This window comes from Cryptotermes secundus, unplaced genomic scaffold (assembly GCF_002891405.2).
Source record: "Cryptotermes secundus unplaced genomic scaffold, Csec_1.0 scaffold47, whole genome shotgun sequence".
Classification (NCBI taxonomy): Eukaryota; Metazoa; Arthropoda; class Insecta; order Blattodea; family Kalotermitidae; genus Cryptotermes; species Cryptotermes secundus.
The window spans coordinates 1,604,027-1,621,253 of record NW_019721002.1 but is presented as its reverse complement, the minus strand read 5'-3'; the positions used below and the strand labels follow the sequence as shown (position 1 = coordinate 1,621,253).

Sequence of the window (17,227 nt, the reverse complement as noted above, 5' to 3'; positions counted from 1 at the left end):
AATGGCACTAGTACTGTTTGCACTTCACAAATTTATGAGCTGGCTGTGCTGCTTCAGTTGATAACTCAGACAGTGAAAAGGTACAGAAGATGAGGAGACAGCCACTTGTTATTTGGAACAAATTTCATGAAAATCAACCAATCAGTGAGTGACACTCATGATAAATGCTCCATTTTGTAGTCCACAGTTCTATTAAATTAATGTTATATCTCACTGCATACTCTTGCACATTCTGATATCTTTCTCACTTTGTTTATCCTGTTTATTTATTCTAAAAAACTTATACTTATCAGACCTCCACAGATCTTGTGTTCTCTCAACCTGTTGTATGTTTTATGTATTTGCAAAAATCACTATCATCTAATATGTGAATTCTAGCATTCTGAAATAAACTGTCTTACTGAACAAACATATTGCTGATCTTCCCCTTCTGAAGGCTTGGGCCTTAGCAGTGCTGAACAGCCACAGAGACAATTATGTGATTTGTTATATGGTCATTTACACTGAATGTGGCTCAAAAAGGTTATTTACCTAATGCTCTGGAAGCGAGAAGTCTCCACTGGCAGCAGAACTTTGATGTCTGCACTGCCAGAAAATATCCCTTCAAGGTACACCCAACGTCTTTGCACATCAATCCACACATCAAACAAAGCATTGATGCGATTCAATTTCTCTTCCCAAGTGAGGGCTTCCTCCTCGAACACCTTCATAAAGATTGACAGTAAAGATTATTTAATATGTACAAGTACAAGCACATAAAATTAACAAGCAATATCAATAGTGAGACTGACAAAGCTGAAAATTTATCCTTGTAATGAGGATTCCCTGGGTTATGATGCTGTGTTTATGGTGAAGCATTTTAAATGGTATAGGTGACCCATAAAACGTGGAAACATCTAAAAAGGAAAAACTGTCATGAGTTTTCAAGCCTGAAAGAAGAACTCCATAGATTAGACAAAATATTGTAACTTAATTAATTACTGGAATTATGACAAAGAAATTTATAAAACTAATTCTGAGGCTTTATCAAAAACATCAGTAAAAATTTCTAGGTTATTTTTCAGGATACCCCTTGTTCCCCATTGACACACACCTGTGATACAGTGTACCAGAACATCAGGCTGATAATTTATTTAGAAAGAAACAAATTTTTTCATTTCTTAGATGCAGAAATAAGGTCAAGTATGTGTGGATTTCAGTAGCTGGCACTGACATTTGTAAATGCTTGTAAGAAGACATGAGTGTGATAGCAAATTCTAGAGATCTTGACCCCAAAATGCTCAAAAAGCCTGCTTGAAAACCTTCTAGACACTTCTCAAGTCTCTGTACCCCCACTACTGACAATTCAAAATGAAATGAACAAAGCAATATGGAAAGTATATTGGCTACGTTGTTAGGACTCCTGCAGATTATACAAGTTTCTTTACTGGCTGAAAAATTAGATTATTTTTGCCACAGCCAAAACTTGGTGGTGGTAGCTAATTTCAAAGTTATACATTAAAGCCAAATAAACTAACACGTTCTGATAGATACCTTGTAGTATGGAGACAGCTTCATGGCTGCCACAGAATTGATGTGTTCCTTCACTTTGTTGAAAAGATCATCCCAACCTCGGATTAACCGGCACTTGTTCTGGTAGTTGATCAAGTCCAGCTCATAGTTCTGCCATGACTCTCGAACCTAAAACAAGCACCAAATTACACATTATATCTTGGGTGAGTAGAGTTTATGGAAATATATTATACTTCAGGGGTGTGTCACATCCCAGACCACCATAATCCTAACAGCCATAAGTGTGAAAACCTCAAAGTTTGAAGAAGCTCTTTTATTTAACTTAGTATTTAATTAAAACAGTTATGTGGAAAATTTAAAGTAATATCATCCTGATGATGGATAATTGGGCCAAAACATGTAGCACAATAAAGTGAAAGGTATATAATTTGATTAAGTGTATACTGCTGCGTGAATGAATCACCGTATATCAGGTATGATACACAACATGATGTTCCCATAAAATATTTCATTTAGTATTTAATTAGGGCTGCGCCATAGCTCAAGCGGTTAGTCGCTGGCTTCCCACCGCGGCAGCGTGGGTTCAATCCCGGGTCTGGTCAAGTGGGATTTGTGGTGGACAAAGTGGCGCTGGGGCAGGGTTTCTCCGAGTACTTCAGTTTCCTCTGCCAATCTTCATTCCACCAATTGCTCCACAATCACCCTCACCTATCATCTGGGGCTGGTACAATAGGCCAGAAGTGGCCACAGTACAGGGTACTTAGTCCCACCCCACTAGCAATAAAGAAAAAATAATAGTATTAATTGTGTGATTTAACTGTTCTGTTCAATTTGATTAACTCCTCTTCTTATCACTGCATGTATCTGTTCTCCACATGAGGGAAATGTCTGTGAAGACCTGAGTTTTTTAATGCCTGAAGTTTCTGTGCTGCTGTAACACTGGATGCAATAAAAGTAAGAGACCATGCAGGTCAATAGGCTTGTGAGAGGTCAAGGCTCTTAGACAATCAGCTCACAGATGGCGGTGAGGTTGTCAGCCTTACACGCTAACCGCCATTTAACCCAAGGAAGATTCCTGGTACTCATTACAGGATGAATTGATCCCAGGGCCATAGTGCGGCTGGAAGGATTAGGTCAATTTTAAAATCAAACGACCTCATAGGGAATTGAACCCATGACCTTCCTGCTTCTAGCATCGTGCTTCAACCAACTACGCCACTGTGTGCCCCCCAACAACTGAACAAATACGCGGAACATGTACCTGCTTGAGAAACTCCTCCAAAGCCATCTCTCCCTGCGCAACAAGAATTATATCTTTCACTACAGCTTCATTCTTCTGCAGGTTTACGTCCCACACTTGGCCCAGTGTCAGATCCGACAAGACCCAGTTCACACGCAGCTGTTTCATCAGCAACTTCCAATGTCGTTCCTTGAGGGCATCTGACTTCAGCTCCACAATCATCATGTTCACCTAGTAAAGTATGAATAAAAAATCAGCTTTACATCTCATTTATCTGTGGTCTATTAACTGGCACTGTCAACAGTTCAGGGCATACAGCACGAAAGGATATGGGCCTGTGCGTGTGAAGCCGAGAAGTATCCACCAAGATGATTCTGGTACTCAAATGCCAGTGAGAAAATCGAATGCACTACTTACACATAACTTTTCATCTGTAAAGTTGCCTACACAAGGTACAAGGTACCACTGTTCATGGAGTGGGTGCACTATCTTATAATAACTTCACAAAGCACAATCCCACATCCATAAAGTAAAAGTAAAGGTATCCCTGTAACAGGCTGTGGAAGCCCACAGGGTTGTGAAATGTTGAGGTTCTCACATTTTCTAGACAATTGGCTCATAGATGGCAGCGAGGTTGTCAACCTTACGTGACGGCCGCCCTTTACCCACACCCCCAAGAATGTTCCTGGTACTCATTTCTGTTAGAGGCTGAGTTGACCCCAGGTCCATAATGTGGCTGGAAGGATTAGGTAAATTGAAAAAAAAAAATCCACCTCATCAGAATTCGATCCCATGACCTTCCAGCTTGTAGCATAGTACCTCAACCAATACATGCCCATAAATGCAACTCCAAAGTACCTCCGGCAGATTTCTCACCTTGGTGTAACTCTGCAGCAGCTTCTTCACATACTCGTATGATGAATACTGACGCAACCTTGCCGGAAGTTCCTTCAACTGAGCCATGAGTGTGTCCAGCTGCTGACGCAGCTTGCGAGGTTGGACTGACAGCCATGGCTTCTCGCGTATCTCATCAATTTGTGCCCAGATACGAGATAGTTCAGACCACACACCTCGCAGGTCCTGCAGTTCCTCAAAAACAACCTGCATCCTGTCTTCACTTGTGCTTACACCTCCTATGGAAGGAAAAATGGCTTTCTGATCAGTAAACAATGTTGTGCGTTCTCCACAGTCTGGGATATATTTCATATCTGCAACATTCTGGAAACCAAATGTTTCCACCATCAGGTGTAAACGATTCCATTCAGCTGGGCCCATTAGAAAACCAGTGATTTCTTTCTAACATGCCCAGATGAAAAGGAACCTTTCCCCATTAAACCTCATGATGAAAATGGCTCCAGTTTTTGAAATGTTGTGCACATCAAATATACTCAAAACAATGGATAATGTGCAACAATGTTTGTGTAACAAACAAAACACTACTGCAAATCTCAACAGTAAAAATTAATCTATGGTAGTAAACAGGATACGCATATAGGACATTGATGGGAAAGCCAGAAGGAAAGAAACCACTGGGAAGACCAAGGTGTAGGTCAGTGGACAATATTAAAATGGATCTTACAGAGATGGGATGGGATGGTATGGATTGGATTGATCTGGCTCAGGATAGGGATCAGTGGAGGGCTTTTGTGAACATGGTAATGAACATTCGGGTTTGGCAGCTCCTCCAGAAGGGCTCAGCTCCGTGAGTGAGTGAGTGAGTGAGTGGGTGGGTGGGTGAGTGAGTGAGTGAGAGAGTGAGAGAGAGAGTGAGTGAGAGAGAGTGAGTGAGAGAGAGTGAGTGAGTGAGAGTGAGTGAGTGAGTGAGTGAGTGAGTGAGTGAGTGAGTGAGTGAGTGAGTGAGTGAGTGAGTAAGTAAGCAAGTAAGTAAGCAAGTAAGGTAGTAAACAGGATAAGTGGTAAATCCAGCATTTCACTGAGTAACTCATCACTAATCTGATGTGAAATCAAGATAAGAACAATAAGAATGAAGTGTGGGGAAAATCATTGCGTTCTGCTTGCTGAATGTCATGACCTGTAACATGTGGATCAGCTGTATCTGATACCATGCACGTCATGAATCAGAATTTCACTGTAGTGAAAGAACATAACTAAAAAGAAAGATCTATAAAAATCCATAGTTTTTTTACAGTTCTCTACTTAGGTGAAGGATAAGGAAAAAAACAGGTTATCACATTCTGAACTACAAGTAATAAAATATGCCTCTGAACACATTTTCACTTCATTGGTATGTCTTGTTTTGTTTAAAACTACCATTACAACAGCACATACACATTATTGTGTGCAAGTTTACCAGGTTCCTGAAGTTCTAGGGCCTCTTTAGCCTTCGCAACGTTATCCCGCTCTTCCTTAAGCCGAGCAAATTTGCTCTCATACATCTGTAGGTGTTGCAAGGCTTCATCTGGTCGGAGATGACCCTCAACGGGTTTGTTCCTTTCCCAGTCATTGAGAAAATCATTGGTACGTGTTTCCACTGCTTTATCCTCAGCCACGATCTTCATCTGCAAGCTTGCAACCTAAACACGATAACAACATAAGTCATCATGAACAGAAACAAGTAACGAATATCACCAAAATGTTTGTGACAGACATAGGTAATTTCAAAACCTGACTGACCAAGAATACTACTTTAAGGCTGGGGCCACACGAGCGAACAAAATGCGTCCGTTGTAACGAATGTACTTTATGACGGATGTTGCTGAGGACACCACACAGTTACAGAACGCGGTGCGTAGTTTCTTGTCTGCAATGGAGCCAGAAGAAAGCGTAGCATTCACCTCTTTTGTTTATTTCTACAACAGACGCATTTTGTGCACTCATGTGGTCCCAGCCTAACCCTGCGGCAGCAGAATACAAAAGCTCAAAACTAGTAGCACCAAATTCAGCTTCTGGACATGATCTTCAGACATTTCTACCCAACCCCCATCATCTCGACCTATTTTCTAATGATCCATCCTAATATTATCACTCAATGTAGTCAGTGGTCCTTGAAGTAATTCACAGTAAGTTTCACCATCAAATTCTGTACCCCAATTTGAGTTACATGTCTAAGAGCTCAAATGCCTTGATATCAATACTTTAGCAATATAGGTGACCTGACATCCCAAAATATTGTTTTGTAATACCCTAAATTGCACACACTTCATTCTTCCCTCCTGGGATGAAGATATTTCCCAACAACTCTGCTTCCTCTAGTAGACAACTGGTAACAATGATTAATGTATTTCTGGTAACCCAGTGCAAAACTCAGATGAAATGGGTTTTTGGACTTTGTCCATTGTCCAGTATACTCGTACTAGAAACTAGAAAACACATTTCAGAAAATGGATCTGTTTCGGTCAAGTTTCCAAAACACTGTGTTTTCTATTTTCTAGAATACCACATGATGGACAAAGTCCAAAAACCCAATGATTCTAAGTGTTATACAGCATCATCAGAATCCTTTAGAATCTACCAGTGCAAAACTGTAATATACTGTAGCCACACGTGTGTCGGCATTCATGTCAGGCCAAGCAAACAGGGACTGGATGTAAGAATGCTTTCAGATAATTGAAAATAAAGGGCTGTGTGAAAGAAAGAACAGATTCCAACAACACACAAATTCAAAAATGTTTCTCATGTTCACGAACATATTCTGCGGTAGCAGCATAAACACTAAAACTGAAGACATCATTTGGAGATTACCTTCATAACCCTTTAAAATAAGACTGTCTCATGTCTCTGTACCTGAGTTTGGATAGACGAATCCTTGCGCTTGATAATCTCATTGAAAGCTCCCCATTCGCCCTCAATGTTATCAACATGCAGCCAGCTGCTTGGAAACTGGAACCTCTGCCTCTCCAATATGCGCTGACCCTCCCTGTACACCTCCACCTTGAAACATAACGCAGTAGCATAAAAATGTGTTTCATCACCACTCAACTTGAAACATCCTGATGCTCTCTAAACTACACAGTCACAGTCCAGGAGACTATACTCTCCTGCCATCCTGCATCTTCCAGCAAGCAATTAACCTGAACTCGTACACAACTCCTGCTCTGAAATTCACTCACAATACTCACCATGGTGAGCACATAAGTTTGGCAAATTTACCTGCTTCTCCCATGCTTTCATCTTCCTCTTCAGAGATTGCACATAAGTTATGAAAGTCACTGCGTCCGAAGTGCTCGCCGCTTCAATTGACTGCTGCTCCAGTTCGCTACGAGACTGCAATGAAAATGGCTCTCAACATCAACACACTTCTAATGCTGTTAACTGCACATTCTAATTAACACTATGCATTTAAAATTTATTCCATTCACATTTTGTATGTCAGACATGTTTAGTTCATGAGTTACCTTACCTTTGACACCTGAGTGTGGAACTGTGACATGTCATTTCCTAGCAGAGACCCAAACTTTCCCAGAGTCTCCTTATGCCATGAATCATACTTCAGCGACACTTTGCTCTGCACTTTAGCGTAATCGATCACAACTGGGCCGAACTCACGACGAGTATCTGATGTATCAAATGTGGTACGTGTTTTCCTGTAATGTTAATATTACTTCATGCCATATAACTATGAAAGAATAAATCTGTCATGGTAATTATTATTTTACATTGACCTCACGATATGACAGTCTGACAGTAAGTTGCTACTGCACTTCTCTGACAAAGGTTACAGGGTTCCAGACCAGCTGGATCCTCTGAATAGGTGGCTTTAAAATAGTTTTCAGTAGTTTGTAATTGAGTCACCACAAAACTGTAGAACCCACAATGCAACACTGTGAAAGATACTTTTCCCAGACACAATTTCATATGAAAATGCAGGAAAATATTCATAAGCTGGGTAAAATGTTGGACATTTCAACAGTGAATGAAACTACAAGAAAAATATCATTATTAACCCTGTATTTAAACAAACTCTTTCTCCTATAAACCTACAATAAGCACACAGACTCAATTATGTAGAAATGAAAGGGGCTCAAATAGAATACGTGGTGTGTTCAAAAAGTATCGAGCCTTCTTCTTTCCCGCCTAAACCAATGAAGCGCGGGAGGCTCCCTTCAGTGGAGATGCGCAGTCGTGAATTTTTTCCCGCCCGCAGAAAGCATCAGTCGCTGGCAGTCGGCCTATGAGTGAGGACATGTAGCGAGCGTTCGTCGGATTCCAGTAAGGTGTAAAATGACGGAACAACATGAGAAGCGATATTGCATCAAATTTTGCTAAAAGCTTGGCGATACCCAAGTGGAAACCATCCGCAAGATTCAACAGGCTTTCGGGGATGATGCCATGAGCAACTCACGGATAAAGGAGTGGTACAACTGCTTCAAAGATGGCCGCACATCACTGGACAGCGAACCGCGTTCAGGCAGACCCTCAACAAGCCGAAATGAGAATGTCATTGAGCAAGTGCAGACTTTGGTCATGGAGGACAGTCGTATCACAGTCCGAGAACTTAGAGAACGAGATAGGAGTAAGCATTGGATCAGTACATTCAATTTTGACCGAGGATTTGGGCATGAGGAGAGTGTTCGCGAAATTTGCACCAAAACTGCGCATCTGATTCAGACTTTCGTCGCCAAACACAACTTCCCTGTGGTTCGTCAGGCTCCCTACTCCCCCGACATGGCTCCGTGTGACTTTTGGCTATTTCCCAAGCTGAAAATGCCGCTGAAAGGAACCCGATTTGAGTCAAGAGAAGACATCATGTGGAATGCGACGGCCCAGCTGATCACCATTCCAAAAGACGCATTCCAGAAGTGTTTCCAACAATGGCGGAAGCGCTGGGAGAAGTGTGTGCATTACCAAGGAGACTACTTTCAAGGGGATTAGGGTTCTGTACCTCCAAATCAATAAATGTATTTCTGCCAACCAAAGGTTCGATACTTTTTGAACACACTACGTATTTACAAACAATCTCTGGCTTTCCTCTCGCTAGAATGCACATATATTTTTCATTTTTGTATTCTGGTAATACCGTCCTACGCAGCTAGCTGCTGCACTTGCTATAACCTTAGATGTTTGAAGTTAGTGTAAAAAAAAATCATAAAATTCTCCTTAATTTGGAAACTGTGATAAGGACAGCAATTGTGACAAATTACACAGTTCAAATGTTATTGTATTTAGTGAATTTATAAACAAATTGGGGATCTCTCAGTCCCAGGATCCACGACATTGCAAAGTACCTTACAAATGAAAGGACTCAAAACCAGGAAGGGAGAAACTGTACTCTCAAACAAGAATGTGACTTACTTGATATCATTAAGACACTTCATCCAGAGGTTGATGTCCTCACCAAGCTTCCCGTACAGGTTGTCTGGCTGCAGATCCCAAAGGGACTGGTACTGCAGCCACTCACCCACATATGTATGAACCTAAGAGATATGAAAAAGATATGACACTTCCATAAATTTCATGATTTGCAGTTCCTAAAATTACTATACGCAACATGATTTTAGTAAGAAGGTGGTGTAGGTGAATACCATCACGTTAGAGGAACATTCCTCTGAAGCGCTGGCAACCACCTACAAGAATAAACAGTGCCATAAAGATGTGTATTACTTCACTTCCTGTCAATGCAGTCTCACATTTCAAGACTTTTTAACTGGACAGCAACAAGCAACATACAGGAGAGAGACAAATACAGCCACTTAAAACACAGTGAATACCTGTTTAATCTTGTTTTCAATGGCCTCATATGCTGACTCTAGAACTGTGCTCCCTTGTGGCAGTTTGGTGAGGAGATTGCGATACGTCTGTGATGTTGGACGATCGAGGCCTACTTGGTAACGAGAGCTCTGGAGACGAGTCTGAGATGTTACAATGGCTTGCCAGGCAAACAACTGTTGCATGATTTGGAATCGTGCTTCTTCGATGCTGGGAAAAAGGTACATTATCTGATTTGTGATCCGTACCTCATGCACCACAGTCTGAATCTGGAAGCAAACATTACATTCAGTCAAAATTACTTTCCACTGGATAGCCCCAACAGTTTAACAAGCAGAATTCTTTTGACATCTACTTTCATCTAATGATCTATAAAGCGAACTCATGGATGTTATTTTCGGTTCTCATAGCAGTGGGATTTCAGTCTTCTTGGACTTGATGTGGATGTGTAATTTGACGGACAAGTACCAATGTTTCAGGGGCACCTTGAAGATGGAGGCAGTGGGTTCCTCTGACATGTCAGTACCAGCCCTTATCTACCAAATCAGACAATGTTACAAAAAACAAACAACCTTCGTGGTTCTAGTCCTCAAGCAAACTATACCGACCAAGCAACCGCCGCTTGTCGGCAAAGTTAGTACCAACTTTAGCGGATGGAGGGTGTCACGTGGTCAGCAAAAGAAATCCCCATGGCCATTTATTTCGGTTTTCTAGACTAGAACCGCTATGTCCTTGAAACGGCTCCTCAACTATCCTCACGAGGCTGAGTGGACCCCGTTCCAGACCCACTACTTCTCAGAAAATCTGACAGCACCAGGAATCAAACCCGGACCTCTCGATCTGTAGCCAGGAACTCTGACAACTAGATCACAGAGGCATTCCAGACACTGTCACATCTCAGAAAACCATAATCTTATGCTCCAAGATGTGTAACACCATCTTTTCTGTACATACACAACTGTGTTTCTATTTCTTAGTGCTCATACCACATGTACAAAAAATGTTTACCGATGATAATGACTGTACAGTATACTACCTACTATCCATGAAACGTTTAATCAGTTTTCAGCTTATCTCCATGGCACTTCAGGCATATCTGCAACTCTGTGGAGCACCCATAAACTATGCTATTACTTATGCATCTCTTCCCCTTCATTAGCCCAGGCAACTGGAAGGACACTCTGCAAATCTGTCCTTACTGCTAGGCATATGTAAGATATTACAAAATACATAACAAAAGTAAAACTGGTGAAATTTTAAAATTTACTGAAGAATAAAATTCATGTCAACAAATGTATTCTTTGCTCTTAGGCTCTGTGGAGTTCGGCTGCTTACCTGTGGGTCTCCGCCAGGCTTATGGGTGGGCTGAGTGGGAGCATCTGTATCCATGCTCAGGTCAATTTCCTTCTTGGTGCCGTTTAGAGCGTTTGTCCACGCCTGGATACCGGACTGCAGACGGGCAGCCAAGTTCTTCTCAACCTGTGAATGTAGATACTTCATACATATTACTGTTCTGACTCAGTGCCTATACTTATCTGCTTAGCTGTAGCTCATTTATAAATTAGGAAAATCCTGAGATGTATATATGGGCTAGTCAATGAGAATGGACAGTGGAGATGCAGATACATGTAAATGACATAAAGCTGAGGAGATTACAATGAGCAGGGCATGTGATAAGGATGCCTGAAGAGAGGATACCAAGGAAGGTTAAGATGGGAAGATTGGAAGGAGTAAGACCAATAAGCAGACCAAAGAAATGATGGAAGGAAGGCATCCAGACAGACATGAAGGAATTATTGAAGGTGAAGAACTGGAAAGCATGGACGCTGGACAGGAACAAATGGAGGCACATAATTGGGAAGGCCAAGGCCCAATTTGGACTGTAGCACCATAGGAGGGGGTAGCTCATTTACTGAACCTGTCAACAGCTTAGACTATACAGCATTAGATGATCAGATGACAGAAAATAATGAATTAGAAAGGATGAGGAAGAAAATAAATGTGCCCTAATTTAAGATATCATCCCAGCATCTGCCATAAGGGACTGAGAAAAACCATGGAAAAGCACTGGATAGTCTATGTCCTAGTGCAGATTCAAACTGGTCATCTCCAGAACACACTGAGGTTGTTGTTTGCCTGTGAAATTCATTTTGCTTCATAATTACAGCACTTAGCCATATCACTTCATACGGCTTCAGATATCTGGCTCAGTGCTGTAATTATGAGGCAAAATGAACTTCACGAGCACACAGCAACCTCAGTGCAACAAAATTATGTTTCCAGCTTCATCAAAACCGATTTAAGATTCCTCACATATCAAAATTTCATAAGTACACTCAACAATTTGAATGTCATCATGATTTTTTCTACCTTTTGTCCCAGGCCACTGTGTTGAGACATGTATCATTTTTACACTAGAGTGAACTATCGGAGAAGCCAACGAGTGGGTTGCAGTACCCACAGGCCACAGTAGGCATACTCCCTTAGAGCTCCCATGCAACCAGTGGACACACAGCAATGCATCCAAGTATCAGAGAGCAGATACTGGTACCCCGGGTTACAATGCGTTAAGCATCTGGAGGAGATTCTGGCGACTGACATGGCAGTCATGTCAAAACACACACCACACCACAGTTTCACATATCACTAACCTCTTCATCAAGACGAGTCACCCATATGTGAAGGTTTGAATACTGTCGGAGACTTAAATCATCAACTGCATGCTGGATTTTACCAAGGATGTCTGCAAAAGTATTTGCTGAATATGGGCATGTCTCCAATGAACGGACATCTACATCCAGCTGTTCCTCCACAACTAGAAGGTCTTCAACCTTTTCCTGGAAGCTGAAGACCACTTCTGCCAACCGCTGAACATACGGGTCCAACTTGTAGCTCTCCCACACAAGAGCAATGCCCTGCAAGTACATATTCACCATAGTGAAAATGTTGCAAATAAAAGTTACAGATCTCAATTAAACAAGCTCAGTCAGTATAGTGACTCTGAAGATGACTGTCTTCTAGGATATTAAACTAAGTGCTCTGACAGAAGAGGAACTCTTCCGCTCTGAAGTTCTCTGATTTTGTCAGTAGAGAACTTTTTAACTAACGAACCAAACATTAATCCTCAAATATTTATGGAATTTGGTATTTTTAAGTCTGAACAATGGAAAATTGTGCATACTTGATCTGCACATGGCAAACCCACAGTGACCGGCTGTTGAATTCATTAGTCTATCTTAAGAAAAATTTCCTCATGTAACCAGCCCTTCAATGTAACACAAGGCAAAGTTTATCTGTCTACCAAATGTAAATTATGTACATTAGTAAATTGTTAGAATAACAACTGTTAACACCATCCAGGGTGATTCGATCTGTAGGTATTTATTGCCTTCACATGTTTCGGTCAGCTGACTATCTTCAGAAGGCATGCCATCAACATGTTCAGGAGCTACTACTTAGCAGATTTATATAAAAGTTATTACAATTATTTGGTTTAAAATCTTATCAATGCCTAATAATTAACATAGTAGACCAATCTGGTTCGTGTCCTTGCGCCCCTTCTGTTAAATTGGAATGCTGGGGTTATATATCTGGAGTCCTCAGAGGTCCTTGCAGTGATGACCCTTTTTTTTTTTTTAGCCTTTTATGGTTCCGTATCATTGTGATGTCTGGTTGCTTCCTTACTGCTGTGTTTTGAGGCACTCGTATTAACAATTATTATTCTATAATTTAGTTTACTAGTATGACGGACTAGAATAAATAGAGTTAAATGTACATTAGGTTTTACAACCACTCCAATAAAGAAACTACATCAGCTGCTTACCTCAGCAACAAGCATCTGGACCTCTCTACGCATTCCAGCAACAAGAGGAATAATGCTGGCTTTATCTTCAATCTGCAACATAACATAGCCAATTGTGATATTTCCTGTAACAAACTCTGAACTTTCACTTGCCATATTTCTGTATAATAACACCAATCTGCAAAAATGTATTTCTTCAATATTGCAAGTAAAAGTCCATAACAATATGAAGAGTTCTGTCTTCTGGGATACAAATGCCATTCAGTCTGATGAAAGTCAACTATACATCAGAGGAACTCACTGTCTCTGTCTTCCACATCAGAGTAAGGCAAGTAAGAAACCAGCAAACAGAATTGGTTTCTTACTTGGTGCACTTGTCAACTCTGAATGTGCAGGGGACATGCACCTCCAAAATGCTGCTGGCTGGCTTTCATCAGACTACACAGAGTGACATCACAGAAGAAAGAACTCGTCACAGTCACCACAATGAGAACCTCAAATCTTCCATCACAATATGGCTGTACACAAACCAAACTGACGTACGTTGTAAGATTTCACATTCTCATTGCAGTAACTACAGAGAGTGATGCCATGTAGTCTGGTAGCATTTTACTGACATTTCAGAGGAAAATACTGTTTTCATTCTGAGGGTTAAGGAATAAACTAAAGATGCAAGCACAATGCATACTACAAGTATTATGTTTTCGGACATTATCCATCGTCCTGTCTATTTTCTAAAAAACCATCCTGTTTATTTTCCAAAACACAATGTACACCTTCTTGAAACTGGCATAGGTGTCCGGAGATAAGGATTAGCTCTATCTATTGGATCAAACTGAGTAGGTTTTACCTGAGAACAGGAACAGAATCCAGTCTCCAAAACATTGCGTTTTGAAAAATAAACAGGACGGTTTTTAGAAAATAGACAAGACGATGGATAATGTCCAAAAACGTAATACTTGTAGCAATGTGCCATCATAACAGACTTTTAGATCTTACTTGGGTTACTCTTTGACCCTGAAGATGGGGCAGTATGTTCTCCCAAAATGTCAGTAGAGTTCTTCCAGAGGTTCTCACAGCGGTCACTATGATGAGTACTGTCTCCTGGGGAGCAACGCCATGTAGTCTGACAGAAGTTTGCCAGTGTTTCTGAGGAATGTACTGTCTTCATCTTCAGGATCAAAGAGTAAGCCATGCAAGCAACCAGGAACATGTAGGCAGCAAGCAGAGCACTCTGCTCTGGTACCAGACTGCATGGAGGCACATCTCAGAAGACAGTACTCTACCAACGCTACTTCTTCATCCAATCAAGCTGGAAAAAAATTGATGGATAGAAAAGCATAAAATTAAAACATGAAAGGGAAAAAGCTGTATATGTATGAGCCAAAAGCAGCATCAAGAAAGAAATACTACACGCAGGACAGAGTTACAGCTGATTGCAGCCCAGTGTTACACTGACAGGGGGTACATTACTAACATATGGAGATGATACATGGTAAGACCTGACACGAGCTTTACACCCATCTGCCAACAATCAGTGAATACTACAATCATGAAGTTTACTTACATTTCAGATTAACAAACGCTCAGAACTATTACATATTTATACCAAGAATATGCTTATATTTGGAGGCCATAATGCCATACTTGAAAGCCGCTGCTCATCACACATAACACAAACAGTGGATAAAGTTTCACTCAAACAAAACAGAAAAGCAAGATACTTTCCATACCGTCCGCACTGGATTAACTAGCAGCCCATAAAACATGATGACTATAAACAGTGGCCATTTCAGTTCTATGTGTGCATGCATTATGATGCACCATTAACAAGCAGGTTAATATTAAGATCTGAGAGTTTGTGGGCAAAAGGGAACATCTAATTATAAATTCTAAACTACCTGCTCTTGAAGCATCCACATGATCTACTGAAAGCAATTACTTCATCTTTGTGAGAGCTGAGGCTCATATATGTAGTCTGGCATAGAGTTAGAGATGTTTTGCAGGAACCTGCTACCTCAATTTTCCATGCTGAATGCCTATACTCCACTTTTGTTTGTTCTATGGTTTATGTGGGCTTCTGTACTCATAAAAGTGTGATATCTGAGGTTCTCACAGCAGCAAATGTTACGGTTACAGTTTCCTGAGATGTGATGTCATGTATGTAGTTTGGTAAACAGGTTCCTCCAGAATGTCGGTACACATCTATCGAACTATGCCCTGTCACATTCCATGAGACTATAATTTATCACAACATTCTCATGTGTACAGAAGCAATGTTATAATTCACACTCATTTACTTCCTGAAAACCATTAAGAATTCAACTATACATGCAATTAAAAATTAACCACCTGAATCAGAAATGCCAAAATTTTGTTGCCTGTAAAACAACATAAATTTACAGCAGGAACTCAAACCTATACGTAATATGATTTGTAAGTTATGCAGCTCTTCACTGAACCCACAAAAGTCTAAGCCCCTACATAATAAGTAGCAAGGCAAAAAAATGCATCATATGCTCTGAAGTGTAGTCAATTATTATACAGATTGCATATAGAATAACCTCTTACAGAACAAGAAAAGCAAAACAAAATCATAACACTATTCTTTAACTAGAAACAACATAACCAGAAATAATTATATTGAATTAGATCTGAGAGTCTTATGACAGCAAACGCAAAAATTACTTTCTTCTGGGATACGATGACATGGAGTCTAAGAGAAAGTTATAGACATCTTGGGAGGATCCTGCGTCATTCTACCATGAAGATGGAGGCAGCAGGCACTTGCAATACGCTGACAACTTTCAGTCACACTATATGACTTATCATCCCACAATCCAGTAGCCTTCAAATACATTGTTTTCTCTGGCTATAATTGTTGTGCATTTTATGAATTTGTCCTTGACTTGACTAACTTTTATAATGGACAGAAACATGTCTGAACCCTTCTTGGCTACACTTGTGAATGTGATCCTACTTCCACAAGGTTACAGTTGCTACATTTGCATTCCTCAGTACACAGACATGTAGACAAAAACAGAATATGACAAGAGGAAACAGCATTCCACTCAGTGGACTGAGGCTGGTGGAATACACAATTCTGTCCACAGTTTTTAATCTACTTTCCACAACTTTACTATTATGGGGGGAGTAGCAGGGGGAGAGATAAATGGCTTGGTTTTATGTATAATTTAAGTAATTATATTTATAGTATAGACCTGATTACCCATCTCAATGAAGGGGAAAAGAATCACATAAAATGGAAGAATGAGAATCCAGCTTTTGTGTGTAACTGGACACCACAACTGCTAAATACAGGAATCTGAAAATACATACATAGCACCTGACTTGTTCTATCATCTTGAACATGAGACGTGTGTATTCATTAAGAGAGAACCGTCGACATTTAAGTTGTCTGTCTCCTTGCTTTATGCACAGTACATCTGTAACATATTTCCAACATGCAAGTGATGAAGTACTCCTTGTCCTCAGGTCTTTGCAGCTGGAGTTTCATGTACAACTCTGGCATTCAAGAAACTTCAGCAAGTTGTCATCTCACCGCTCCCTACTGGACAGCACCCTCTTCCTCTGTTCTGTCTAATCAGAGCTTCACTTCCAACTCACCAACCACTGCAAGATCTACTATGCAAGGGCTTCCAAAACACCCCAAAAGACATTAACCCTGAAGTTGCAAAATGCAACATTTGCTGAAATGTTAGAAAACCTTCAACGTTCCACTCAGCCGATTCTCAAAAGCCAAAGTCACACACAACAAACTACCGTTGATTCCACCAGCCTCGTTTGACCAATGTTGAGTTTTGGTGAATAAAAGGATGAGAACAAGATACTGAGGGTTCCACTGTCTTATGTCTTAAAAAAGAACAGAAAACAAGACAGGGCATTGACTTCTTGCAACAAGAAACCTTGAAGCTCAGTTACACATGCATGACTTCCTTCTACATATACTTATCAACAGATAAGGTTATGTGGTACATGAAATTCTA

At 40.6% G+C, this 17,227-nt stretch overlaps 1 protein-coding gene across 8 annotated transcripts in view; it reads right to left on the bottom strand.

Annotated features, from left to right (window-relative positions):
* LOC111874028 (dynein heavy chain, cytoplasmic) overlaps positions 1–17,227 on the bottom strand; it is a 112,713-nt gene that overhangs the window by 72,077 nt on the left and 23,409 nt on the right. For all 8 annotated transcript variants that reach the window (XM_023869163.2, XM_023869180.2, XM_023869208.2 and 5 more), the window contains 13 exons: positions 13,242–13,313; positions 12,070–12,333; positions 10,754–10,897; positions 9,421–9,687; positions 9,005–9,126; positions 7,113–7,296; positions 6,863–6,976; positions 6,497–6,643; positions 5,064–5,286; positions 3,629–3,885; positions 2,774–2,983; positions 1,534–1,680; positions 532–704 (listed from right to left, as the gene is read on the bottom strand). In XM_023869163.2, the coding sequence (XP_023724931.1) occupies positions 532–704; positions 1,534–1,680; positions 2,774–2,983; positions 3,629–3,885; positions 5,064–5,286; positions 6,497–6,643; positions 6,863–6,976; positions 7,113–7,296; positions 9,005–9,126; positions 9,421–9,687; positions 10,754–10,897; positions 12,070–12,333; positions 13,242–13,313 (2,324 nt within the window). The remainder of the gene's footprint in view (positions 1–531; positions 705–1,533; positions 1,681–2,773; positions 2,984–3,628; positions 3,886–5,063; positions 5,287–6,496; positions 6,644–6,862; positions 6,977–7,112; positions 7,297–9,004; positions 9,127–9,420; positions 9,688–10,753; positions 10,898–12,069; positions 12,334–13,241; positions 13,314–17,227) is intronic.